Source organism: Engystomops pustulosus, chromosome 5 (genome assembly GCF_040894005.1).
Source record: "Engystomops pustulosus chromosome 5, aEngPut4.maternal, whole genome shotgun sequence".
Taxonomy (NCBI): Eukaryota; Metazoa; Chordata; class Amphibia; order Anura; family Leptodactylidae; genus Engystomops; species Engystomops pustulosus.
Window position 1 is genome coordinate 209,339,199 of NC_092415.1, and position 27,219 is coordinate 209,366,417.

General features: G+C 53.8%; 1 protein-coding gene, 1 long non-coding RNA gene and 4 other non-coding genes across 7 annotated transcripts; 1 reads left to right on the forward strand and 5 right to left on the reverse strand.

Annotated features, from left to right (window-relative positions):
* Window positions 1-10,053: 10,053 nt before the first annotated feature.
* TBRG4 (transforming growth factor beta regulator 4) lies at window positions 10,054-18,290 on the reverse strand. Of its 2 annotated transcripts, none has more exons than XM_072154524.1 (11): window positions 18,154-18,290; window positions 15,296-15,775; window positions 14,746-15,069; window positions 14,380-14,551; window positions 13,717-13,874; window positions 12,823-12,933; window positions 12,472-12,616; window positions 12,142-12,387; window positions 11,423-11,534; window positions 11,145-11,259; window positions 10,054-10,349 (listed from the first exon to the last, which is right to left on the reverse strand). In XM_072154524.1, exons 2-11 carry the CDS (start codon window positions 15,692-15,694, stop codon window positions 10,248-10,250), a joined length of 1,884 nt encoding a protein of 627 aa, XP_072010625.1. In that variant the 5' UTR covers window positions 15,695-15,775; window positions 18,154-18,290; the 3' UTR covers window positions 10,054-10,247. The 2 variants fall into 2 exon arrangements, with proteins under 2 accessions (XP_072010625.1, XP_072010626.1); XM_072154525.1 differs by lacking the exon at window positions 18,154-18,290 and adding an exon at window positions 18,125-18,150.
* On the reverse strand, window positions 11,706-11,837 carry LOC140134485 (small nucleolar RNA SNORA5). Its single transcript, XR_011856311.1, has one exon. It is a non-coding gene; the product is annotated as a small nucleolar RNA SNORA5 (small nucleolar RNA).
* On the reverse strand, window positions 12,667-12,798 carry LOC140134486 (small nucleolar RNA SNORA5). The gene has a single exon (XR_011856312.1). It is a non-coding gene; the product is annotated as a small nucleolar RNA SNORA5 (small nucleolar RNA).
* On the reverse strand, window positions 13,561-13,689 carry LOC140134484 (small nucleolar RNA SNORA5). The gene has a single exon (XR_011856310.1). It is a non-coding gene; the product is annotated as a small nucleolar RNA SNORA5 (small nucleolar RNA).
* LOC140134487 (small nucleolar RNA SNORA5) lies at window positions 14,196-14,326 on the reverse strand. The gene has a single exon (XR_011856313.1). It is a non-coding gene; the product is annotated as a small nucleolar RNA SNORA5 (small nucleolar RNA).
* On the forward strand, window positions 18,240-20,898 carry LOC140133869 (uncharacterized). Its single transcript, XR_011855954.1, has 3 exons — window positions 18,240-18,390; window positions 19,051-19,261; window positions 20,375-20,898. It is a non-coding gene; the product is annotated as an uncharacterized lncRNA (long non-coding RNA).
* Window positions 20,899-27,219: the final 6,321 nt, after the last annotated feature.

Consider the following 27,219-nt stretch of genomic DNA (forward strand, 5'->3'; position numbering starts at 1 on the left):
TGGTGGAGCAGGGAGCTGATAGCAGAGAACAGGGGGAATGGTGGAGCAGGGAGCTGACAGCAGAGACACAGGGGGAATGGTGGAGCAGGAAGCTGACAGCAGAGACACAGGGGGAATGGTGGAGCAGGGAGCTGATAGCAGAGAACAGGGGGAATGGTGGAGCAGGGAGCTGACAGCAGAGACACAGGGGAATGGTGGAGCAGGGAGCTGACAGCAGAGACACAGGGGGAATGGTGGAGCAGGGAGCTGACAGCAGAGACACAGGGGGAATGGTGGAGCATTGAGCTGACAGCAGAGAACAGGGGGAATGGTGGAGCAGGGAACTGACAGCAGAGACACAGGGGGAATGGTGGAGCAGGGAGCTGATAGCAGAGAACAGGGGGAATGGTGGAGCAGGGAGCTGACAGCAGAGACACAGGGGGAATGGTGGAGCAGGGAGCTGATAGCAGAGACACAGGGGGAATGGTGGAGCATTGAGCTGACAGCAGAGGCACAGGGGGAATGGTGGTGCAGGAAGCTGACAGCAGAGACACAGGGGTTATGGTGGAGCAGGGAGCTGACAGCAGAGACACAGGGGTTATGGTCTAGCAGGGAGCTGACAGCAGAGACACAGGGGGAATGGTGGAGCAGGGAGCTGAAAGAAGAGACAGGGGGAATGGTGGAGCAGGGAGCTGAGAGAAGAGACAGGGGGAATGGTGGAGCAGGGAGCTGACAGCAGAGACACAGGGGTTATGGTCTAGCAGGGAGCTGACAGCAGAGACACAGGGGGAATGGTGGAGCAGGGAGCTGAAAGAAGAGACAGGGGGAATGGTGGAGCAGGGAGCTGACAGAAGAGACAGGGGGAATGGTGGAGCAGGGAGCTGACAGCAGAGACACAGGGGGAATGGTGGTGCAGGAAGCTGACAGCAGGGAACAGGGGGAATGGTGGAGCATGGCGCTGACAGCAGGGAACAGGGGGAATGGTGGAGCATGGCGCTGACAGCAGAGACACAGGGGGAATGGTGGAGCAGGGAGCTGACAGCAGAGACAGGGGGAATGGTGGAGCAGGGAGCTGACAGCAGAGACACAGGGGGAATGGTGGAGCAGGAAGCTGACAGCAGAGACACAGGGGGAATGGTGGAGCAGGGATCTGACAGCAGAGACACAGGGGGAACGGTGGAGCATTATGCTGACAGCAGAGACACAGGGGGAATGGTGGAGCAGGGAGCTGACAGCAGAGACAGAGGGAATGGTGGAGCAGGGAGCTGACAGCAGAGACACAGGGGGAATGGTGGAGAAGGGAGCTCACAGCAGAGACACAGAGGGAATGGTGGAGCAGGGAGCTGACAGCAGAGACACAGGGGGAATGGTGCAGCAGGAAGCTGACAGCAGAGACACAGGGGAATGGTGGAGCAGGGAGCTGACAGCAGAGACACAGGGGGAACGGTGGAGCATTGAGCTGACAGCAGAGACACAGGGGGAATGCTGGAGCAGGGAGCTGACAGCAGAGAGACAGGGGGAATGGTGGAGCAGGGAGCTGACAGCAGAAACACAGGGGGAACGGTGGAGCAGGGAGCTGACAGCAGAGACACAGGGGGAATGGTGGATCAGAGAGCTGACAGCAGGGAACAGGGGGAATGGTAGAACAGGGAGCTGACAGCAGAGACACAGGGGGAATGGTGGAGCAGGGAGCTGACAGCAGAGACACAGGGGGAACGGTGGAGCAGGGAGCTGACAGCAGAGACACAGGTGGAATGGTGGAGCAGGGAGCTGACAGCAGAGAGACAGGGGAATGGTGGAGCAGGGAGCTGACAGCAGAGACAGGGGGAATGATGGAGCAGGGAGCTGACAGCAGAGACACAGGGGGAACGGTGGAGCATTGAGCTGACAGCAGAGACACAGGGGGAATGCTGGAGCATTGAGCTGACAGCAGAGACACAGGGGGAATGGTGGAGCATTGAGCTGACAGCAGAGACACAGGGGGAATGCTGGAGCATTGAGCTGACAGCAGAGACACAGGGGTAATGGTGGAGCATTGAGCTGACAGCAGAGACACAGGGGGAACGGTGGAGCATTCAGCTGACAGCAGAGACACAGGGGGAACGGTGGAGCATTGAGCTGACAGCAGAGACACAGGGGGAACGGTGGAGCATTGAGCTGACAGCAGAGACACAGGGGGAATGCTGGAGCAGGGAGCTGACAGCAGAGACACAGGGGTTATGGTGGAGCAGGGAGCTGACAGAAGAGACAGGGGGAATGGTGGAGCAGGGAGCTGACAGCAGAGACACAGGGGTTATGGTGGAGCAGGGAGCTGACAGCAGAGACACACGGGGAATGGTGGAGCAGGGAGCTGAAAGAAGAGACAGGGGGAATGGTGGAGCAGGGAGCTGACAGAAGAGACAGGGGGAATGGTGGAGCAGGGAGCTGACAGCAGAGACACAGGGGGAATGGTGGAGCAGGGAGCTGACAGCAGAGACACAGGGGGAATGGTGGAGCAGGGAGCTGACAGCAGAGACACAGGGGGAATGGTGGAGCAGGGAGCTGACAGAAGAGACACAGGGGGAATGGTGGAGCATTGAGCTGACAGCAGAGAGACAGGGGGAATGGTGGAGCAGGGAGCTGACAGCAGAGACACAGGGGGAATGGTGGAGCATTGAGCTGACAGCAGAGAGAGAGGGGGAATGGTAGAGCAGGGAGCTGACAGCAGAGACACAGGGGGAATGGTGGAGCAGGGAGCTGACAGCAGAGACACAGGGGGAATGGTGGAGCAGGGAGCCAAACCCAGAGCTGCCCCCCCTACCCTGTACAGTGCAGGGAGCTGACAGCAGAGACACAGGGGGAACGGTGGAGCAGGGAGCTGACAGCAGAGGCACAGGGGGAATGGTGGAGCAGGGAGCTGACAGCAGAGACACAGGGGGAATGGTGGAGCAGGGAGCTGACAGCAGAGACGCTGGGGGAATGGTGGAGCAGGGAGCTGACAGCAGAGACGCTGGGGGAATGGGGGAGCAGGGAGCTGACAGCAGAGACGCTGGGGGAGTAGGGAGCTGACAGCAGAGACAATGTGGGAGTAGGGAGCTGACAGCAGAGACGCTGGGGGAGCAGGGAGCTGACAGCAGAGACGCTGGGGGAGTAGGGAGCTGACAGCAGAGATGCTGGGGAAGTAGGGAGCTGACAGCAGAGACACAGGGGTTATGGTGGAGCAGGGAGCTGACAGCAGAGACACACAGTGAATGGTGGAGCAGGGAGCTGACAGCAGAAACACACAGTGAATGGTGGAGCAGGGAGCTGACAGCAGAGGCACAGGGGTAATGGTGGAGCAGGGAGCTGACAGCAGAGACAATGGGGGAGCAGAGAGCTGACAGCAGAGACGCTGGGGGAATGGGGGAGTAGGGAGCTGACAGCAGAGACGCTGGGGGAATGGTGGAGTAGGGAGCTGACAGCAGAGACGCTGGGGGAGCAGGGAGCTGACAGCAGAGACGCTGGGGGAATGGGGGAGTAGGGAGCTGACAGCAGAGACGCTGGGGGAATGGGGGAGCAGGGAGCTGACAGCAGAGACAATGGGGGAGTAGGGAGCTGACAGCAGAGACGCTGGGGGAGTAGGGAGCGGACAGCAGAGACGCTGGGGGAATGGTGGAGTAGGGAGCTGACAGCAGAGACGCTGGTGGAATGGGGGAGTAGGGAGCTGACAGCAGAGACGCTGGGGGAGTAGGGAGCTGACAGCAGAGACGCTGGGGGAGTAGGGAGCTGACAGCAGAGACGCTGGGGGAATGGGGGAGTAGGGAGCTGACAGCAGAGACAGGGGGAATGGTGGAGCAGGGAGCTGACAGCAGAGACACAGGGGGAATGGTGGAGCAGGGAGCTGACAGCAGAGACACGGGGGGAATGATGGAGCAGGGAGCTGACAGCAGACACATAGGGGGAATGGTGGAGCAGGGAGCTGACAGCAGAGACACAGGGGAATGGTGGAGCAGGAAGCTGACAGCAGAGACACAGGGGGAATGGTGGAGCAGGGAGCTGACAGCAGAGACACAGGGGGAATGGTGGAGCAGGGAGCTGATAGCAGAGAACAGGGGGAATGGTGGAGCAGGGAGCTGACAGCAGAGGACAGGGGGAATGGTGGAGCAGGGAGCTGACAGCAGAGACACAGGGGGAATGGTGGAGCAGGGAGCTGATAGCAGAGAACAGGGGGAATGGTGGAGCAGGGAGCTGACAGCAGAGACACAGGGGGAATGGTGGAGCAGGAAGCTGACAGCAGAGACACAGGGGGAATGGTGGAGCAGGGAGCTGATAGCAGAGAACAGGGGGAATGGTGGAGCAGGGAGCTGACAGCAGAGACACAGGGGGAATGGTGGAGCAGGGAGCTGATAGCAGAGAACAGGGGGAATGGTGGAGCAGGGAGCTGACAGAGGCACAGGGGGAATGGTGGAGCAGGGAGCTGACAGCAGAGACACAGGGGAATGGTGGAGCAGGGAGCTGACAGCAGAGACACAGGGGGAATGGTGGAGCAGGGAGCTGACAGCAGAGACACAGGGGGAATGGTGGAGCATTGAGCTGACAGCAGAGAACAGGGGGAATGGTGGAGCAGGGAGCTGACAGCAGAGACACAGGGGGAATGGTCGAGCAGGTAGCTGATAGCAGAGAACAGGGGGAATGGTGGAGCAGGGAGCTGACAGCAGAGACACAGGGGGAATGGTGGAGCAGGGAGCTGATAGCAGAGACACAGGGGGAATGGTGGAGCATTGAGCTGACAGCAGAGGCACAGGGGGAATGGTGGTGCAGGAAGCTGACAGCAGAGACACAGGGGTTATGGTGGAGCAGGGAGCTGACAGCAGAGACACAGGGGTTATGGTCTAGCAGGGAGCTGACAGCAGAGACACAGGGGGAATGGTGGAGCAGGGAGCTGAAAGAAGAGACAGGGGGAATGGTGGAGCAGGGAGCTGAGAGAAGAGACAGGGGGAATGGTGGAGCAGGGAGCTGACAGCAGAGACACAGGGGTTATGGTCTAGCAGGGAGCTGACAGCAGAGACACACGGGGAATGGTGGAGCAGGGAGCTGAAAGAAGAGACAGGGGGAATGGTGGAGCAGGGAGCTGACAGAAGAGACAGGGGGAATGGTGGAGCAGGGAGCTGACAGCAGAGACACAGGGGGAATGGTGGTGCAGGAAGCTGACAGCAGGGAACAGGGGGAATGGTGGAGCATGGCGCTGACAGCAGGGAACAGGGGGAATGGTGGAGCATGGCGCTGACAGCAGAGACACAGTGGGAATGGTGGAGCAGGGAGCTGACAGCAGAGACAGGGGGAATGGTGGAGCAGGGAGCTGACAGCAGAGACACAGGGGGAATGGTGGAGCAGGAAGCTGACAGCAGAGACACAGGGGGAATGGTGGAGCAGGGATCTGACAGCAGAGACACAGGGGGAACGGTGGAGCATTATGCTGACAGCAGAGACACAGGGGGAATGGTGGAGCAGGGAGCTGACAGCAGAGACAGAGGGAATGGTGGAGCAGGGAGCTGACAGCAGAGACACAGGGGGAATGGTGGAGAAGGGAGCTCACAGCAGAGACACAGAGGGAATGGTGGAGCAGGGAGCTGACAGCAGAGACACAGGGGGAATGGTGCAGCAGGAAGCTGACAGCAGAGACACAGGGGAATGGTGGAGCAGGGAGCTGACAGCAGAGACACAGGGGGAACGGTGGAGCATTAAGCTGACAGCAGAGACACAGGGGGAACGTGGAGCATTGAGCTGACAGCAGAGACACAGGGGGAATGCTGGAGCAGGGAGCTGACAGCAGAGAGACAGGGGGAATGGTGGAGCAGGGAGCTGACAGCAGAGACACAGGGGGAACGGTGGAGCAGGGAGCTGACAGCAGAGACACAGGGGGAATGGTGGATCAGAGAGCTGACAGCAGGGAACAGGGGGAATGGTAGAACAGGGAGCTGACAGCAGAGACACAGGGGGAATGGTGGAGCAGGGAGCTGACAGCAGAGACACAGGGGGAACGGTGGAGCAGGGAGCTGACAGCAGAGACACAGGTGGAATGGTGGAGCAGGGAGCTGACAGCAGAGACACAGGGGAATGGTGGAGCAGGGAGCTGACAGCAGAGACAGGGGGAATGATGGAGCAGGGAGCTGACAGCAGAGACACAGGGGGAACGGTGGAGCATTGAGCTGACAGCAGAGACACAGGGGGAATGGTGGAGCATTGAGCTGACAGCAGAGACACAGGGGGAATGCTGGAGCATTGAGCTGACAGCAGAGACACAGGGGTAATGGTGGAGCATTGAGCTGACAGCAGAGACACAGGGGGAACGGTGGAGCATTGAGCTGACAGCAGAGACACAGGGGGAACGGTGGAGCATTGAGCTGACAGCAGAGACACAGGGGGAACGGTGGAGCATTGAGCTGACAGCAGAGACACAGGGGGAATGCTGGAGCAGGGAGCTGACAGCAGAGACACAGGGGTTATGGTGGAGCAGGGAGCTGACAGAAGAGACAGGGGGAATGGTGGAGCAGGGAGCTGACAGCAGAGACACAGGGGTTATGGTGGAGCAGGGAGCTGACAGCAGAGACACACGGGGAATGGTGGAGCAGGGAGCTGAAAGAAGAGACAGGGGGAATGGTGGAGCAGGGAGCTGACAGAAGAGACAGGGGGAATGGTGGAGCAGGGAGCTGACAGCAGAGACACAGGGGGAATGGTGGAGCAGGGAGCTGACAGCAGAGACACAGGGGGAATGGTGGAGCAGGGAGCTGACAGCAGAGACACAGGGGGAATGGTGGAGCAGGGAGCTGACAGAAGAGACACAGGGGGAATGGTGGAGCATTGAGCTGACAGCAGAGAGACAGGGGGAATGGTGGAGCAGGGAGCTGACAGCAGAGACACAGGGGGAATGGTGGAGCATTGAGCTGACAGCAGAGAGAGAGGGGGAATGGTAGAGCAGGGAGCTGACAGCAGAGACACAGGGGGAATGGTGGAGCAGGGAGCTGACAGCAGAGACACAGGGGGAATGGTGGAGCAGGGAGCCAAACCCAGAGCTGCCCCCCCTACCCTGTACAGTGCAGGGAGCTGACAGCAGAGACACAGGGGGAACGGTGGAGCAGGGAGCTGACAGCAGAGGCACAGGGGGAATGGTGGAGCAGGGAGCTGACAGCAGAGACACAGGGGGAATGGTGGAGCAGGGAGCTGACAGCAGAGACGCTGGGGGAATGGTGGAGCAGGGAGCTGACAGCAGAGACGCTGGGGGAATGGGGGAGCAGGGAGCTGACAGCAGAGACGCTGGGGGAGTAGGGAGCTGACAGCAGAGACAATGTGGGAGTAGGGAGCTGACAGCAGAGACGCTGGGGGAGCAGGGAGCTGACAGCAGAGACGCTGGGGGAGTAGGGAGCTGACAGCAGAGATGCTGGGGAAGTAGGGAGCTGACAGCAGAGACACAGGGGTTATGGTGGAGCAGGGAGCTGACAGCAGAGACACACAGTGAATGGTGGAGCAGGGAGCTGACAGCAGAAACACACAGTGAATGGTGGAGCAGGGAGCTGACAGCAGAGGCACAGGGGTAATGGTGGAGCAGGGAGCTGACAGCAGAGACAATGGGGGAGCAGAGAGCTGACAGCAGAGACGCTGGGGGAATGGTGGAGTAGGGAGCTGACAGCAGAGACGCTGGGGGAATGGTGGAGTAGGGAGCTGACAGCAGAGACGCTGGGGGAGCAGGGAGCTGACAGCAGAGACGCTGGGGGAATGGGGGAGTAGGGAGCTGACAGCAGAGACGCTGGGGGAATGGGGGAGCAGGGAGCTGACAGCAGAGACAATGGGGGAGTAGGGAGCTGACAGCAGAGACGCTGGGGGAGTAGGGAGCGGACAGCAGAGACGCTGGGGGAATGGTGGAGTAGGGAGCTGACAGCAGAGACGCTGGTGGAATGGGGGAGTAGGGAGCTGACAGCAGAGACGCTGGGGGAGTAGGGAGCTGACAGCAGAGACGCTGGGGGAATGGGGGAGTAGGGAGCTGACAGCAGAGACGCTGGGGGAATGGGGGAGTAGGGAGCTGACAGCAGAGACGCTGGGGGAGTAGGGAGCTGACAGCAGACAAGCAGAGGGAATGTTTTTTTTTTTTTTTTTAATTATTTGTGTGTGATGATGCAGTTTCCCCACAGAAACCATGGCTGTAATTGGAAGCATAATAACGGGATTGAGTGGATAAGTTATGGTGACATCTGCAATGTCAGAGTCTATAGGGTCTTCTATAGGATAATTCCCATGTGTAGATCTGTTTGACATCTACAGGAGGCGGCTATCTCTGTAATTACACACAAAACCGTAATGTCATCGCAATCAGAACCTTTGGTACCAGCTCTGTCCCTAGGAGGTTAGTAAGACCTTGTACACACATCCCTCTGTGACACAAGCCAGGTCTGAACAGACGTATAGAAGTCATTGGATGTGCTAGAGGAGGCTTCAAGGGTCCTGCCTCCTCCATCTTCCTCCGCATTGCTCTTGGCTTCTGCTCAGCACCCGCAGCCGATCCGGAATACCATACAAGGCGTCCCCCTCTCCGCTCAGTCACTGCACCCCATTCCTCGACTATTTGTGTGGCGTTTGCCTTCCCCAGGGTCAGCAAGGCCGGCAGCAAACCTCTTCTCCTGTCCGGGGGTTGTGTTCTGCTGCACATACAACCCCCCTCCACATCACTACTGACCCTTATATTACTCCAGGCATGGGGAATCACTTACTGGGTGATCTCATAATGGAGGAGGTAAGTGACCACCAAACCATCAGTCATGACCCTCTACCTCCTGCCAAGGCAGACCCCGGCATCTATCATCCCTGGGTAGGAAATCAGAGATTTGTGATAGTGATGAGATTGTGTGATTATATTTATATACAGTTTTATTTCCGCATGTAGATTGTATTCACTGGAATTAATATACTTGATACATGGAGATGTTGTATCACGTCTGAGGTGTAAGGACACTATGTAATCGCACTGTTTTATCCATATTATGTGTTTATAGGGAATATGTAATATATTGATTTTATTATGTAGTGATGTCAATTCTTAAACTTACATACAGTAGGTGATGAGGTCACTTGATTTTTTTCTATATACTGTGTATCTGCCCCCCTTGCACTTGTGATTTTTGCTTGAGAAAGGCTCCTATCGATAGAGACCCAAAATTTTGCAGCAATAAAAATAAACTAATTTTACACTTTAATCTTGGGGGATGCTGTGTTTTTTTTTTCTATAGGGGCGGTGATCCTTGTCTGGCCTCCGAGCCTTGCACTCCTTGGGGTGCTCTGTAATAATAATTATTCTTTATTTATGTAGCGCCTATAGATTCCGCAGCGCTGCACAAAGCATGTAAATTGGTCCCTGCTCCCAATCTAAACATCCTAACAGTAAGTTTGTTTTTTTCCTTGGAGTGTGGGAGGAAACCAGAAAACCCGGAGAAAACCCACACAAACTGAAACATACACAACACAAGGAAAAAATATAAATATGATTTGGGTGCAAGGCTCAGAGCGCAGACACAAACTATGAGAAAAGCAAAACCCCAAGATTTATTTATATACAGGCGGTCCCCTACTTAAGGACACCCGACTTACAGACGGACCCCTCTGCCCACTGTGACCTCTGGTGAAGCTCTCTGGATGCTTTACTATAGTCCCAGACTGCAATGATCTGCTGTAAGATGTCTGTAATGAAGCTTTATTGATAATTCTTGGTCCAATTACACCAAAAATTTTGAAACTCCGATTGTCACTGGGGCAAAAGAAAAAAAATTGTCTAGAACTTACATTATAAAATATACAGTTTCGACTTACATACAAATTCAACTTAAGAACAAACCTCCAGACCCTATCTTGTATGTAACCCGGGGACTGCCTGTACATTGTACATAATCTGGTTTAGATTGTAAACTCTTATCATCCAGACTCTTCCTCCACCTCTGGTATATATTGGTCCCCTCCTCTGTGACTGGGGCATGCTGGGTCTCACTATTATTGAGGTAGGTGGGTGACCTCCGTCCTGGACCATACGGCTACATATTCATCAGAAGCAAAAGCACGACTCGCACACAGATCTCATGGGGAAGAGGTTTCATTGAGAGAATTTCGCTCCAGATAATCATTTCCTTGGCCACAATAAAATATAGAATATCCTAAAACAGACCCCCCCCCCCCCCCCCCCGAGCTGGGCAGTAGTTCAGCCGATCCAGCAGAGGAGGGGGGCAACATTCATAAATATATACACATCCCACCCCGTCATCTGCCGCCTATCAGAGGGACATCTCCTCGGCCACCACCTTCTTTATCTGGTCCTTCAGGAAGGCCGACTTCTGCCACTCAGACTTCAGGTCCTGCCACTCGTAAAAAGGCACCTGCGGAGGAGAAGGGGTTAATGCCCCATCACTACATCTGTGACATTGCTGGGTTATATTCTGGAGACATTAGTCCGAGTGTGCAGGAGGTTATATTGCAGCAGCAGGGGGTAACATTCACCCAGGTGTGACACCCACAATCCCCAAATGAAGGGCAACCCTTCTATCAGCCATGTGGCCCCGGCAGGACTGGCGACTGCCCAGTTATAGCTTGTGTGTGGTCATTAAAGGGATTGTCCCATATTATATTCTAAGACAGTAAATAAGTCCCAGATCAATGAATAAGGGGAGGGGGGAGGTTACACTTTAGGGGCCGCATTGCTCAGGAGGTCAGTGTCTGCACACCCCATACACTGGCGACTTACTGTCAGATATTCTACAGTCCGGATATCGGGATGATGAGGCATCTGCTGCTTTGCTATGAGGCATTATCTAGTGTGTATGGACTCCTTGGTTGGGGGATGGAGGCAGCGGCTCAGAGGTCAGTAGACATACAACACGTAGTCATCTGCCGTATGTGTGTGGCCCTCTTTGGTAATGCCGGTGCCCCCCTGATTGACACCCACTGATAGGGACAAGTGACAATTGGTGACTGTATAGACCCTGGAGACGCTCCCTGCTGTGCCCCTTATTGTGTACAATCCGTCTAGAGGAGAAGCCCTAATGGGAGCAGATGCTACAAGATTCTGGGACGAGACAGACTGCTGTGTAGGAGGGGAATCTGACACTTTGCTGTCCACTTGTCCCTGTTATAGCAGACTATCCCCTACCCGCAGCAGAAATCAGAGCACCCACCTCTACCACCAAGAATCCGGCGGCCCTCAGGTGTCTCCGGCACAGAGCATACACGCCCGTCAGGTCCTTGGTACGTAAACAGTAGTTGGAGAACTCCCAGCTCTTCACTGCGAACCTGTCGGAAGGAAGAGGCATCAGAGCCTGAGGAAGCGGCCGTGTACATAGTCAGGGCATTGCTCTAAGGGGTCATCCACAATCAGCGGACCACCCCTATGACAGCAGTGTGTGTGTATATCATATAGGTAGATCATGTAAGGATGACAGCTCCATGCTCTCACCTTCTTGCTCCCTCCGGTAAAGCGTCCGTCCCACTGCTGTGCAGAATGTGGGGGTCCAGAAAATTTCTTAAAGCTAATGGTTTATTTTCAGAGTCGTAAATAAATTCTGCATCTGGAATATAGGAATAAAAAGAATGAATGAAAGATAATGCAACCTCCAAGGGAGGTGACGACTTCACTGTGCAGAGGATGGGCCCGATGACTGAGCTCCTACAGCGGCCGCCCCTTTAACATCAGATATGGCAGATGTGTTGTATGGAAAAGCTTCTCTCGCCCAATCATCAGTTGTCTGTAGCACAATTCATCCGCACATCCAACGGGAGGATATGAGGCTCTTGGACCACAAGATGATGTGGCAGCTCTTTGGCCAGGAGTCACCACTGCACTGGTGGTCCTGAATTTGACTAAAGCTGCATTAAAGCTTTCCCCATCATAGGCGATCAACATCAGATTGGTGGTGGTCAGACACCCAGCTTCGACCCTGATCAGCTGTATGAAGAGACTGCAGAATTCAGAACCTGCTAAATACAGCGCTGTATACTGCATAGTGGTTGTGCATGGTACTGCGCTATCACACTGACCTCAGGCTGCTTATAATGGGATATTTATCACCTATCCTTAATGCAGGTGATCTCTATTAAATCTCTGAACACCCCCTTTACCCGGAGAGCGAAGCAGAGCAGCGAGCCACCAGCAGGAGAGTAATATGCATCTCTCACCTATGTGATGGCCGTACATAGTCTTCCTACTGAAGGCGCAGGTTTCTTTGGCAGGGAAGACGTCCAGCAGCACATTCCTTATGTCAGTCTGCAGAGCGGACAGATTGCTGCCTCCAGCCGGTGGAGACAAGGCGCTGAGCAGGCTGAGGGGGATCAGAGGACCCCGATACTCCGGACACTCCAGCTGAGCCGTGGCGTTGATCTGTGTTAGCTTCAGGCTGTAGTTGGTTGGTTTGTTGGCGTTTCCTGTAAGACACGAGACATGAGCTGTCAGGGGACTGATGCACCGCAGGCTTCTGGGGCTCATCCGCAGTGTCAGGAGCTGCATACCCATGAACTGGTTGTAGATCTGTGGCTCCAGGGCCTTCTGAAGAAAATCCGGGGTCACCAGCTGCAGGACGCACAATGACCACACCAAGTCCACCAGCAGCGGGGGGCTCAGCGAGTCCAGCTCCGAGTTCAGGCGCTGCACCACCTGCCGGGACACATCAGGTCATGTATGTACAGCATGATTTACTGTGAGCACATTGTCTGTAGCAGAACTTTGCCCCATGTTTTACATGGAAGAACATGAGGTCGATGAGCTACAAGTGAATGTAGCAGCCCATTGGCCAGGAGTCACCATCGAGGGGCAGTCCTGAATTTGACGAGGCTGCGGGCAGAGGACGAGGAGACACTTACCATAGTGAAAAACTCCTCCTGCTGGCTGGGTAAGAAGTTCAGGTGAGCAAAGGACAGGATGATGCTGGAGAGCTGTGCGGGGGTCAGCGAGGGGCTGCGCTCTAGACAGGCCTGTAATATACCGCAACACAAGGAGCTGGAGACAATCATAGGCACAAGCTTAGGAAGGATTTTACATGATTATTTGGTCTAATATTGGGGTTGGCAACACCTGATTGCTGGCGGTCTGACAGCTGGGAACCCCACTAATGATGAGAAGGGGGTTCATTCCTCCTTACTGATCAACCTGCCCCATTAACCCCCTGCTAAAAGGGGATGGAAATCTGAATAGAGGGAACCGACCAATGAGATCAGGGTCTGGAGCAGCAATGTCTACAGGAGTGTCAGAAGTAGCTGAACACATCACTCAGGACTCGTGTATATACACAATGATAGGAGTGGCAGACCCTGTTCTCATTGGTCGGTCCCCTCCATTCAGATTGCCATCCCCTTTAAGCAGGGGGCAAAGTGGGTCGTACAAGGGGCAGGTTGATCACAGTGAAAACCAACAACGAATAACTTTCTATGATAAACCATAAAACGATAGTGAATGCAATTAAAAGGGGTTGTCCAGTTTTTTAATCATGGAATCAACATCACAGGGCAGTGACACAATGACAACATGTTCACTCGTCACCGAGCTGTGTGAGCAGGTACGAGCCGCAATACCAAGCACAATGGAGATCCTCCAGGAGGTGGAGATGTGGGCTTTACCATTTATCCCCAATATCACAGAGGTATCGGGGCACATGGACACCAGTTCCTGTAGCAGCCATCACGGCCAGCAGATGCCACTGAGCAGGAATTGCTGAATTTGACAAGGCTGCACCTCCACCGGGGCAAGGAAAGACGCACCTGAGCAATGGCCTCGCAGAGGGGAAGGTTGAGGTATCGCAGGCTGGAGAAGGAACGGATGCAGCCGCTCATCTCCCTGCTGCTCAGCTCCGGGACCTTGGGCAGGAGATCAGACGCCATCTTCTGTAAGACCTGCTGCTGGCTGAAGTTAAGCTTTGCTGTAAGAGGAGACAACATTATAGAAAGGTTATCAAGAGACTTTATATAAATGAAGTGAGTGCTGCACCCAAACCACTGCCCCAGGACCTTCCCAGCATGACCCACCCTCACCCTCCGCTAACTTGGGTCAGAACAATAGGACCTTTGCTTCTGACATCTTTACCAGCATCGAAGATATGAGCAAACAGCGCCAATCTCCGTGCAGTGGCAGAGCCATGTAAATGCAGCTCAGCTCTCATTCAAGTGTAGCATCACCCAGACATTAAACCCCACAGGCTCATCTACTCAGTCAGTCATACGTGTGCGGCACAATAATGCTGACATGTCTGCAGCACAATTTCATCCGCATATCCTGTAGAAGAACATGAGGCTCGTGCACTACAGGTCGATGTAGCAGCCCATTGGCCAGGAGACGCCATTGAGAGGCAGTCCTGAATTTGACGAGGCTGCACTGCAGTTACAAACCACAGAGGGCGCTGTACCGTTCGCTGATCAGAGTCTTACCATAGGCGTACAGCAGATCTATGATGACTGCCGAGCTCAGGTCCATGTTCCTCTGGACCAGATGGAAAGACAGCGCCCTCAGGATGGGCAGCGAGCGGCAGTTCTGGGCGGCCAGGGCCATAGTGATGGTCCGAGACTCCTCAGGGGTGAAAAGTTCTGCAAATTCAAGCACCTGAAACACAGAAGCCACTGTCATCAGATGCGTTTGTGTGTATCAGATAAGTGTCACACAATGGGCCAGGGATGGACTTGTTATACGGTTCATGGTAATGTCCACAGCTAAAGCCGGAGGGGAAGTTTCCATCCAGCCTGGAGATGGATTTGTATACAGCAGTGAGCCCGGAGCCCAGGCAGGGGGCGCTATACCTTATCTTCCATTCTTTCCAGCAGTGTCTTGGATACTTGGCTCAGGCTGTAAATCACATTCACCAAAGTCTTTGTGTCCCTGACTTCCGTCCACCTCAGCTCCACGGTCTTGGCCAGATCCAGAACCAGTACCTTCTGCTCCTCAGTCTGGGCACACGGAACAATCACCCGCGCCAGGCGCCCCAACAGCTCGATGCTGAACTTCCGGAGGCGCCATCGCACTTCTGTCTCCACCGAGCGCAGGAAAAGGTTCTTGTTGTCCAGTTGGAGCAGGTGCAGGCTCCGGAGCAGACCCACGAGCCGCGCGTTCCAGATCACCTGGATCTAAAGGCGAAGAGGAGAGAGAAGGTTGTAACAAACAGAAGAGCAGGAGGTCCGAGCTCAGGTACAGCACATCTCCATGGAGCGTGTACTGATCCAAACCCAGCGGAGCGGACACTGCAGGATCTGACATACAAGGCACAGGTCTGTGCAGCCCTTAGAATTAGGTGATAGTTATTTGTAACATCCCCCGTCACCCACCTGTCACAGACGCCCTCCCGCGTCTCACCTGTCTGTTCACCGTGCTCAGGAGCTCCCCGAACCTCTTGTCGTTCACCACCGCCGCCGCCTTATTACCCTCCGTCACCTTGGCGATCTGATTAATGATGGCCGCCGCCCGGTTGGCGTTCTTGCCGTGCTCCGTGGAGATCTGTAGCAGTTCCTCAGCTGTGGACGCAGACTGTATCACTGCCACAAAATCCTTCTCGCTCTGCCCGCTCGCCTTCTGCTTCAGTGCGGGGAGGCTGTCCGTGTACCTGCAGGGGGCAGAGGTGTGCAGGGGCGAGACGAGGGGCAGGGGAGGAGGGCAGGCTCTGGGGCATTCTGCTAGGATGGAGACAGACGAGGCCTGAAAGGAACGCGCTGCCGCCAGCAGACGGGAACACCGCTGGATCAGACGTGCAGCCATGTCTGCAGGTCAGGGGTCACCTAACCACAGGGGCCCGGGGGTCACCAAACCATAGGGGGCGCCGGTCACTTTAACATCTTCCTGAAAGAGAAGTTATAACAGGATTAGAAAGTTTATCAGTTTTTGGAAGATAAAGAGGTTGGTCTTATATATTTGTGGCCCCTGCGCCCCCCACCAGTCTCGTTACTCGTGGCCCCTGCGCCCCCCACCAGTCTCGTTACTCGTGGCCCCTGCGCCCCCCACCAGTCTCGTTACTCGTGGCCCCTGCGCCCCCCACCAGTCTCGTTACTCGTGGCCCCTGCGCCCCCCACCAGTCTCGTTACTCGTGGCCCCTGCGCCCCCCACCAGTCTCGTTACTCGTGGCCCCTGCGCCCCCCACCAGTCTCGTTACTCGTGGCCCCTGCGCCCCCCACCAGTCTCGTTACTCGTGGCCCCTGCGCCCCCCACCAGTCTCGTTACTCGTGGCCCCTGCGCCCCCCACCAGTCTCGTTACTCGTGGCCCCTGCGCCCCCCACCAGTCTCGTTACTCGTGGCCCCTGCGCCCCCCACCAGTCTCGTTACTCGTGGCCCCTGCGCCCCCCACCAGTCTCGTTACTCGTGGCCCCTGCGCCCCCCACCAGTCTCGTTACTCGTGGCCCCTGCGCCCCCCACCAGTCTCGTTACTCGTGGCCCCTGCGCCCCCCACCAGTCTCGTTACTCGTGGCCCCTGCGCCCCCCACCAGTCTCGTTACTCGTGGCCCCTGCGCCCCCCACCAGTCTCGTTACTCGTGGCCCCTGCGCCCCCCACCAGTCTCGTTACTCGTGGCCCCTGCGCCCCCCACCAGTCTCGTTACTCGTGGCCCCTGCGCCCCCCACCAGTCTCGTTACTCGTGGCCCCTGCGCCCCCCACCAGTCTCGTTACTCGTGGCCCCTGCGCCCCCCACCAGTCTCGTTACTCGTGGCCCCTGCGCCCCCCACCAGTCTCGTTACTCGTGGCCCCTGCGCCCCCCACCAGTCTCGTTACTCGTGGCCCCTGCGCCCCCCACCAGTCTCGTTACTCGTGGCCCCTGCGCCCCCCACCAGTCTCGTTACTCGTGGCCCCTGCGCCCCCCACCAGTCTCGTTACTCGTGGCCCCTGCGCCCCCCACCAGTCTCGTTACTCGTGGCCCCTGCGCCCCCACCAGTCTCGTTACTCGTGGCCCCTGCGCCCCCACCAGTCTCGTTACTCGTGGCCCCTGCGCCCCCACCAGTCTCGTTACTCGTGGCCCCTGCGCCCCCCCCAGTCTCGTTACTCGTGGCCCCTGCGCCCCCCCCCAGTCTCGTTACTCGTGGCCCCTGCGCCCCCCCAGTCTCGTTACTCGTGGCCCCTGCACCCCCCCCAGTCTCGTTACTCGTGGCCCCTGCACCCCCCCCAGTCTCGTTACTCGTGGCCCCTGCACCCCCCCCAGTCTCGTTACTCGTGGCCCCTGCGCCCCCCCCAGTCTCGTTACTCGTGGCCCCTGCGCCCCCCCCAGTCTCGTTACTCGTGGCCCCTGCGCCCCCCCCAGTCTCGTTACTCGTGGCCCCTGCGCCCCCCCCAGTCTCGTTACTCGTGGCCCCTGCGCCCCCCCCAGTCTCGTTACTCGTGGCCCCTGCGCCCCCCCCCAGTCTCGTTACTCGTGGCCCCTGCGCCCCCCCCAGTCTCGTTACTCGTGGCCCCTGCGCCCCCCCAGTCTCGTTACTCGTGGCCCCTGCGCCCCCCCAGTCTCGTTACTCGTGGCCCCTGCGCCCCCCCCCAGTCTCGTTACTCGTGGCCCCTGCGCCCCCCCAGTCTCGTTACTTGTGGCCCCTGCGCCCCCCCAGTCTCGTTACTCGTGGCCCCTGCGCCCCCCCAGTCTCGTTACTCGTGGCCCCTGCGCCCCCCCAGTCTCGTTACTCGTGGCCCCTGCGCCCCCCCCAGTCTCGTTACTCGTGGCCCCTGCGCCCCCCCCCAGTCTCGTTACTTGTGGCCCCTGCGCCCCCCCCCCAGTCTCGTTACTTGTGGCCCCTGCGCCCCCCCCCCAGTCTCGTTACTTGTGGCCCCTGCACCCCCCAGTCTTATTACTTGTGGCCCCTGCACCCCCCCTGTCTCGTTACTTGTGGCCCCTGCCCCCCCAGTCTCATTACTTGTGGCCCCTGCCCCTCCAGTCTCGTTACTTGTGGCCCCTGCACCCCCAGTCTCGTTACTTGTGGCCCCTGCACCCCCCAGTCTCGTTACTTGTGGCCCCTGCACCCCCCAGTCTCGTTACTTGTGGCCCCTGCACCCCCCAGTCTTGTTGCTTGTGGCCCCTGCACCCCCCAGTCTCGTTACTTGTGGCCCCTGCACCCCCCAGTCTCGTTACTTGTGGCCCCTGCACCCCCCAGTCTCGTTACTTGTGGCCCCTGCACCCCCAGTCTCGTTACTTGTGGCCCCTGCACCCCCAGTCTTGTTACTTGTGGCCCCGGCTCCTCTGACTTCTTACCTTGCAGCGTGCGGATCCAGCGCTATGACCTCCACAGAAGGAAGAGGAAGCGGCTTCTCCGCACATCGTCACTTCCGGTGCCAGTCTCGGACTCCAAAACAATGGCCGCCGCCGCGAGCAATGACGGAAGACGGGCGGCGGCCATCTTTAATATGGGCTATTGGGTGATACAGCGGGGGCACGGCGACATCTGATGGCAAACAATGAAATGACACATAATAACCAAAATGAGGAGAGGTAAATCAGCTGTGGTTGCTATGAGCGACAGCCCGGAGCCTAATTATGAGGCCTCCATAGTGTTATATTATTATTATGTTATGTTTGCAACCCCCCTGCCAATGCAGTCCCAGGCAGGTAGCTGTGAATAGCGCCCTCTCCAGGCCAGGAGCTGCTAGGGGGAGTCATAAACCCTCTAGGAAGATTCTAGAACTGAGATATTGGGGCTTATTTACTAAGGGTCCGGGTATGTTTCGGGATTTGACAGCCATTTATCTGGGGATTGTGGTGCAGCTGCGGCGCTTCCATGCGACAGAAATCGTGGGGCGGCCGTCACAAGACAATGCACTTCCCGTGGTGGTCCAGTGTCCACAGACTCCTCCTTCCGGACTCTTCCCACAGACACTTTCCTCCCTGGTGCTCCCCAGTACCTTCTGTTGTCTGTGGACCGTAACAGTATAATATACAGAGAATCAGCGGGTCTCCAGACCGATACATTGTGAGGCCTCATTCACACAAACGTATCGTAACGTGTACAAGCATCGGGAGAGGAGGAGGAGGGGGGGTGAGCGCTACTTCCTGTGTAACCGCGGAGCGTGAAATCCGAGCATCTTAATTCCAAGTGTAAACACAATTATAATCAGAGAGGAAACTCGTAATTAACCTTTCCTCCTACACGAGGATTGTCCGGGACGACACAGCAGAACCGACAACCAGAACCGACAACCAGAACCGACAACCAGGACTGACACAGCAGAGCCGGACGCCCCAGGGACAGATGGGTCTCTTCATCTTCTATGTTCTGTGTCTGGAGGTGGCATTATGCCTTCCAGTTCCCGCAGCAGAGGAGTCGCCCGATGAGGGTTATACTACGAGTAGCAACAACAACCTGGTAACTACAGAGTCATCGTCTTTTACTCAGATCCTAAGTGTAAGAGAAGAAGAGACTGAGGTCAAACACTGTCCCCAAATCACCAGCTTCATACATAGCAGAGGTGCTGCGTACTCCACGTCTGCCATATGGTGACTGCACCAGCAGCAGAATAGTGAGTGCAGCTCTGGGGTATAATACAGGATGTAACTCAGGATCAGTACAGGATAAGTAATGTCATGTATGTACACAGTGACTGCACCAGCAGCAGAATAGTGAGTGCAGCTCTGGGGTATAATACAGGATGTAACTCAGGATCAGTACAGGATAAGTAATGTCATGTATGTACACAGTGACTGCACCAGCAGCAGAATAGTGAGTGCAGCTCTGGGGGATAATACAGGATGTAACTCAGGATCAGTACAGGATAAGTAATGTCATGTATGTACACAGTGACTGCACCAGCAGCAGAATAGTGAGTGCAGCTCTGGAGTATAATACAGGATGTAACGCAGGATCAGTACAGGATAAGTAATGTCATGTATGTACACAGTGACACCACCAGCAGCAGGATAGTGAGTGCAGCTCTGGGGTATAATACAGGATGTAACTCAGGATCAGTACAGGATAAGTAATGTCATGTATGTACACAGTGACTGCACCAGCAGCAGAATAGTGAGTGCAGCTCTGGGGTATAATACAGGATGTAACTCAGGATCAGTACAGGATAAGTAATGTCATGTATGTACACAGTGACTGCACCAGCAGCAGAATAGTGAGTGCAGCTCTGGAGTATAATACAGGATGTAACTCAGGATCAGTGCAGGATAAGTAATGTCATGTATGTACACAGTGACTGCACCAGCAGCAGAATAGTGAGTGCAGCTCTGGAGTATAATACAGGATGTAACTCAGGATCAGTACAGGATAAGTAATGTCATGTATGTACAGTGACTGCACCAGCAGCAGAATAGTGAGTGCAGCTCTGGGGTATAATACAGGATGTAACTCAGGGTCAGTACAGGGTAAGTAATGTCATGTATGTACACAGTGACTGCACCAGCAGCAGAATAGTGAGTGCAGCTCTGGGGTATAATGCAGGATGTAGTGAGTCTCACAGGTCTTTTTTCTCAGGTTCCAGCTGAAGAACCCGCCAAGAATGATCCAGAATTGAGCAGCTTAGATACCTTAGGGACAAACCGCAAGCAAACCTCCTCCAGCTGTCTGGACTGCATCTTTGAATTCTTGGGATAATGATTCTCATGGAAAACTTCTTTGTAATTTCCAGGAATTATAATATGGAATTAAGAAAACTTGTGATTGTTATAATGTTTCTGTTAATGAATCCAAGCCTCAAGTGTAATTATGTATCCAAATATTCTGCATATGAGCTTATTATTTGTAATACTGTCTGCTGAGCTGTGTATCTAATCCTCTCCTGTGTGATACTGCTGAGCTGTGTATCTAATCCTATCCTGTGTGATACTGCTGAGCTGTGTATCTAATCCTCTCCTGTGTGATACTGCTGAGCTGTGTATCTAATCCTCTCCTGTGTGATACTGCTGAGCTGTGTATCTAATCCTCTCCTGTGTGATACTGCCTGCTGAGCTGTGTATCTAATCCTCTCCTGTGTGATACTGTCTGCTGAGCTGTGTATCTAATCCTATCCTGTGTCATACTGTCTGCAGAGCTGTGTATCTAATCCTCTCCTGTGTGATACTGCCTGCTGAGCTGTGTATCTAATCCTCTCCTGTGTGATACTGTCTGCTGAGCTGTGTATCTAATCCTATCCTGTGTCATACTGTCTGCAGAGCTGTGTATCTAATCCTCTCCTGTGTGATACTGCCTGCTGAGCTGTGTATCTAATCCTATCCTGTGTGATACTGACTGCTGAGCTGTGTATCTAATCCTCTCCTGTGTGATACTGTCTGCTGAGCTGTGTATCTAATCCTCTCCTGTGTGATACTGTCTGCTGAGCTGTGTATCTAATCCTATCCTGTAAGATACTGACTGCTGAGCTGTGTATCTAATCCTATCCTGTGTGATACTGCCTGCTGAGCTGTGTATCTAATCCTCTCCTGTGTGATACTGACTGCTGAGCTGTGTATCTAATCCACCCTGTGTGATACTGTCTGCTGGGCTGTGTATCTAATCCTCTCCTGTGTGATACAGTATCCTGAGCTGTGTATCTAATCCACCCTGTGTGATACTGTCTGCTGAGCTGTGTATCTAATCCTCTCCTGTGTGATACTGTCTGCTGAGCTGTGTATCTAATCCTATCCTGTGTGATACTGACTGCTGAGCTGTGTATCTAATCCTACCCTGTGTGATACTGACTGCTGAGCTGTGTATCTAATCCTATCCTGTGTGATACTATCTGCTGAGCTGTGTATCTAATCCTGTCCTGTGTGATACTGTCTGCTGAGCTGTGTATCTAATCCTATCCTGTGTGATACTGTCTGCTGAGCTGTGTATCTAATCCTATCCTGTGTGATACTGTCTGCTTAGCTGTGTATCTAATCCTCTCCTGTGTGATACTGTCTGCTGAGCTGTGTATCTAATCCTCTCCTGTGTGATACTGCCTGCTGAGCCGTGTATCTAATCCTCTCCTGTGTGATACTGTCTGCTGAGCCGTGTATCTAATCCTCTCCTGTGTGATACTGTCTGCTGAGCTGTGTATCTAATCCTGTCCTGTGTGATACTGTCTGCTGAGCTGTGTATCTAATCCTGTCCTGTGTGATACTGTCTGCTGAGCTGTGTATCTAATCCTGTCCTGTGTGATACTGTCTTCTGAGCTGTGTATCTAATCCTACCCTGTGTGATACTGACTGCTGAGCTGTGTATCTAATCCTATCCTGTGTGATACTGTGTGCTGAGCTGTGTATCTAATCCTATCCTGTGTGATACTGTCTGCTGAGCTGTGTATCTAATCCTATCATGTGTGATACTGACTGCTGAGCTATGTATCTAATCCTATCCTGTGTGATACAATCTGCTGAGCTGTGTATCTAATCCTCTCCTGTGTGATACTGTCTGCTGAGCTGTGTATCTAATCCTATCATGTGTGATACTGACTGCTGAGCTATGTATCTAATCCCATCCTGTGTGATACAATCTGCTGAGCTGTGTATCTAATCCTCTCCTGTGTGATACTGTCTGCTGAGCTGTGTATCTAATCCTCTCCTGTGTGATACTGACTGCTGAGCTGTGTATCTAATCCTCTCCTGTGTGATACTGTCTGCTGAGCTGTGTATCTAATCCTATCATGTGTGATACTGACTGCTGAGCTGTGTATCTAATCCTCTCCTGTGTGATACTGCCTGCTGAGCCGTGTATCTAATCCTCTCCTGTGTGATACTGTCTGCTGAGCTGTGTATCTAATCCTATCCTGTGTGATATTGTCTGAGGATCTGTGTATCTAATCCTATCCTGTGTGATACTGTCTGCTGAGCTGTGTATCTAATCCTATCCTGTGTGATACTGTCTGCTGAGCTGTGTATCTAATCCTGTCCTGTGTGATACTGTCTGCTGAGCTGTGTATCTAATCCTGTCCTGTGTGATACTGTCTGCTGAGCTGTGTATCTAATCCTCTCCTGTGTGATACTGTCTGCTGAGCTGTGTATCTAATCCTATCCTGTGTGATATTGTCTGAGGATCTGTGTATCTAATCCTATCCTGTGTGATACTGTCTGCTGAGCTGTGTATCTAATCCTATCCTGTGTGATACTGTCTGCTGAGCTGTGTATCTAATCCTGTCCTGTGTGATACTGTCTGCTGAGCTGTGTATCTAATCCTGTCCTGTGTGATACTGTCTGCTGAGCTGTGTATCTAATCCTGTCCTGTGTGATACTGTCTTCTGAGCTGTGTATCTAATCCTACCCTGTGTGATACTGACTGCTGAGCTGTGTATCTAATCCTATCCTGTGTGATACTGTGTGCTGAGCTGTGTATCTAATCCTATCCTGTGTGATACTGTCTGCTGAGCTGTGTATCTAATCCTATCATGTGTGATACTGACTGCTGAGCTATGTATCTAATCCTATCCTGTGTGATACAATCTGCTGAGCTGTGTATCTAATCCTCTCCTGTGTGATACTGTCTGCTGAGCTGTGTATCTAATCCTATCATGTGTGATACTGACTGCTGAGCTACGTATCTAATCCCATCCTGTGTGATACAATCTGCTGAGCTGTGTATCTAATCCTCTCCTGTGTGATACTGTCTGCTGAGCTGTGTATCTAATCCTCTCCTGTGTGATACTGACTGCTGAGCTGTGTATCTAATCCTCTCCTGTGTGATACTGTCTGCTGAGCTGTGTATCTAATCCTATCCTGTGTGATACTGACTGCTGAGCTGTGTATCTAATCCTATCCTGTGTGATACTGACTGCTGAGCTGTGTATCTAATCCTCTCCTGTGTGATACTGTCTGCTGAGCTGTGTATCTAATCCTCTCCTGTGTGATATATTATTTTCTCACCCTGTCTTTAACCCCTTCCTGACATTTGATGTAATAGTAGTGCATAGTGGGAGGTGCCTTCCCGTAAAATGCAGTCCTATTACAGCTCCTGAACGGAGCCGGCTCCAGAAGCTGCGGGTGTCGGCTGTATATTATAGCCGACACCCACCTCTAACACCCGCGATAGGAGATTTCTCCGATCGCAGGTGTTAGCCCCTGACACGCCGCGTGCAGGGGCATTTTAGAAGAATTGGACCCCCCCCCCCCCCCGCGCCGCTTACCGGAGGGGGGGGGGCGCATCTCCAATCGCTGCCCCGGGACTGCCAGTGCCCGTGGCTGCGCGATCCTCCTCCGTGTGTCCCGGCTCCTGCCTTCTAGCACACTGAGCATGCGCATTACACTGTGTAAGGTGGAGAAGAGCTAAAATCAAATCATTGCCAAAAAAATAAAGATTGTATAGCCAATAAAAAGTGACAATGTATATCCTGCTGTGAATGGCGCAGCTCCCCCCCATGCCCTGGCGTGTGCCCGTACAGCAGTCACCACCACCTATGGGGGATTGTTATACACGGGAGGGATTGGGGATCACATTTTGCGGAGCGTTTTGGTATTTTTTCCACTGAGAATTTTACTTTCAAAATTGCATCTCATTTTGTTTTAACCCCTGTAAAACAAAGGGTTAACAAACTTCATAAAAGTTGTTTTACGTACGTTGAGGGGTGTAGTTTCTATAATGGGGTAATTTATGGGGTTTTACTTTTATTTAGGTCCCTCAATAGCAGATTTTGCGTTTTTTATGAAAATGTGCAAAAATCGCACCAAACGTTCAAAGCCCCAGAACATCCGACAAAAATAAGAGTATGCATAAAAAACCACGGAGACATAAAGAAGACATTCAGTGAATGTTAGTTATTAAGTATTTTTGCGGTTATGACTATGTATGGAGAAAGTAGAACATTTTGAAGTTTGAAAATCAAGAATGTTTCCAAATTTTCACCAAATATCTGATTTTCTCATAAATAAATGCAAAACATAACACCAAAATTTTTCAACTAACATGAAGTACAAAGTGTCACGAGAAAACGATTTTAAAATCACTTGGATATGTTAAAGCTTCCGAAGTTATAACCACTTATAGTGACACAAGGCGAAAAGTGGCTCCGGCGTTAAGGGGTTAATTTGTGGACAGAATTACATTTGAGTCACAAAATATTCTTTCTACTTTAACTTTTATTGATATCATTGTCTCACAAAATCTTATTCATACAAAAGAGATTCTGTCACTCACAAATCACTGAACGTTCATTCTGTCCCACAGAATGATATTTTGTAGTACACTGATGCACAAGTCTGAGGCTTGAGGAGGCGCAGGTCGGCGCAGCGGCGTGCCCAACCCACCCCCCCCCCCCCCCCCCGTCACTTCTATCCTGCGAAGAAGAACATTAAGACTAATACAAAAGTCATGGTGTCACAAAATAAAAAATCGGTGTTGCAGCACGCGTTTTGTGTCCACGAAAGTTAATTTTGTGTCACAAAAAATGATCCTGTAAACACAAAATAGATTTGGTGTTCACTAAAAGTAGATGAGAAGTTTTGTGTGAATGTCATGTATTTTGTCTTCAAGCTGAATATTTAGTAAACACAACATTATTCTGTGCTTACAAAATGCCCCGGGAACAAACGGCGTCCAATAGGAAGCGAGATGCGGCAGATCCTGGACGCGCTTCCATCAGCAGCCGCCGCCCCTCAGCCTGGTAACCCTTCCTGGACAGGACTGGGGGGCACAATCACCCCAAACACAGAGAAGCCTGAGCCACAGGTACTACAGACGTTACACCTATCCTGTGTATCTAATCCCATCACAGGTGATACAATCCTGGCCATAAGTCCTGAGAATGACCCAAATCTCCTCCTGTCACATGATGTTCCCTCTGGTCTGTCAGATGTTTATCACATACAGAGATACAAGTGCAATCATATTATGGGGAGCAGAAGCTTTTATTGTCAGGTGGGAGGAGTTACTGCAGCCAGTCAGTATCTGCAGGACCTCTCCTTCTTCTCCAGGACCTCTGCAATTCTCCCTGGCAGCTCTCACTCACCTCCTGCACCAGATCCTGACTGATCGCCGTCCATTCCTGCACTATCACTGCTGCATTCTGTCACAATGTGTTGGGTTTTGTTTGTCCCCCGTCTCCTGATGATTGACCACAAGTTCTCAATGGGATAAGATCCGGGGAGTTTCCAGGCCATGGACCCAGAATCTCTGTGTTCTGTTCCCGGGCCATGGACCCAGAATCTCTGTGTTCTGTTCCCAGAGCCATGGACCCAGAATCTCTGTGTTCTGTTCCCGGGCCATGGACCCAGAATCTCTGTGTTCTGTTCCCGGGCCATGGACCCAGAATCTCTGTGTTCTGTTCCTGGAGCCATGGACCCAGAATCTCTGTGTTCTGTTCCCGGAGCCATGGACCCAGAATCTCTGTGTTCTGTTCCCGGGCCATGGACCCAGAATCTCTGTGTTCTGTTCCCGGGCCATGGACCCAGAATCTCTGTGTTCTGTTCCCGGGCCATGGAGCCAGAATCTCTGTGTTCTGTTCCCGGAGCCATGGACCCAGAATCTCTGTGTTCTGTTCCCGGGCCATGGAGCCAGAATCTCTGTGTTCTGTTCCCGGAGCCATGGACCCAGAATCTCTGTGTTCTGTTCCCGGGCCATGGAGCCAGAATCTCTGTGTTCTGTTCCCGGGCCATGGACCCAGAATCTCTGTGTTCTGTTCCCTGCACCATGGACCCAGAATCTCTGTGTTCTGTTCCCTGCACCATGGACCCAGAATCTCTGTGTTCTGTTCCCGGGCCATGGACCCAGAATCTCTGTGTTCTGTTCCCGGGCCATGGACCCAGAATCTCTGTGTTCTGTTCCCGGGCCATGGAGCCAGAATCTCTGTGTTCTGTTCCCGGCCATGGACCCAGAATCTCTGTGTTCTGTTCCCGGGCCATGGACCCAGAATCTCTGTGTTCTGTTCCCGGGCCATGGAGCCAGAATCTCTGTGTTCTGTTCCCGGAGCCATGGACCCAGAATCTCTGTGTTCTGTTCCCGGGCCATGGACCCAGAATCTCTGTGTTCTGTTCCCGGGCCGTGGACCCAGAATCTCTGTGTTCTGTTCCCGGGCCATGGACCCAGAATCTCTGTGTTCTGTTCCCGGGCCATGGACCCAGAATCTCTGTGTTCTGTTCCTGGAGCCATGGACCCAGAATCTCTGTGTTCTGTTCCCGGAGCCATGGACCCAGAATCTCTGTGTTCTGTTCCCGGGCCATGGACCCAGAATCTCTGTGTTCTGTTCCCGGGCCATGGACCCAGAATCTCTGTGTTCTGTTCCCGGGCCATGGAGCCAGAATCTCTGTGTTCTGTTCCCGGAGCCATGGACCCAGAATCTCTGTGTTCTGTTCCCGGGCCATGGAGCCAGAATCTCTGTGTTCTGTTCCCGGAGCCATGGACCCAGAATCTCTGTGTTCTGTTCCCGGGCCATG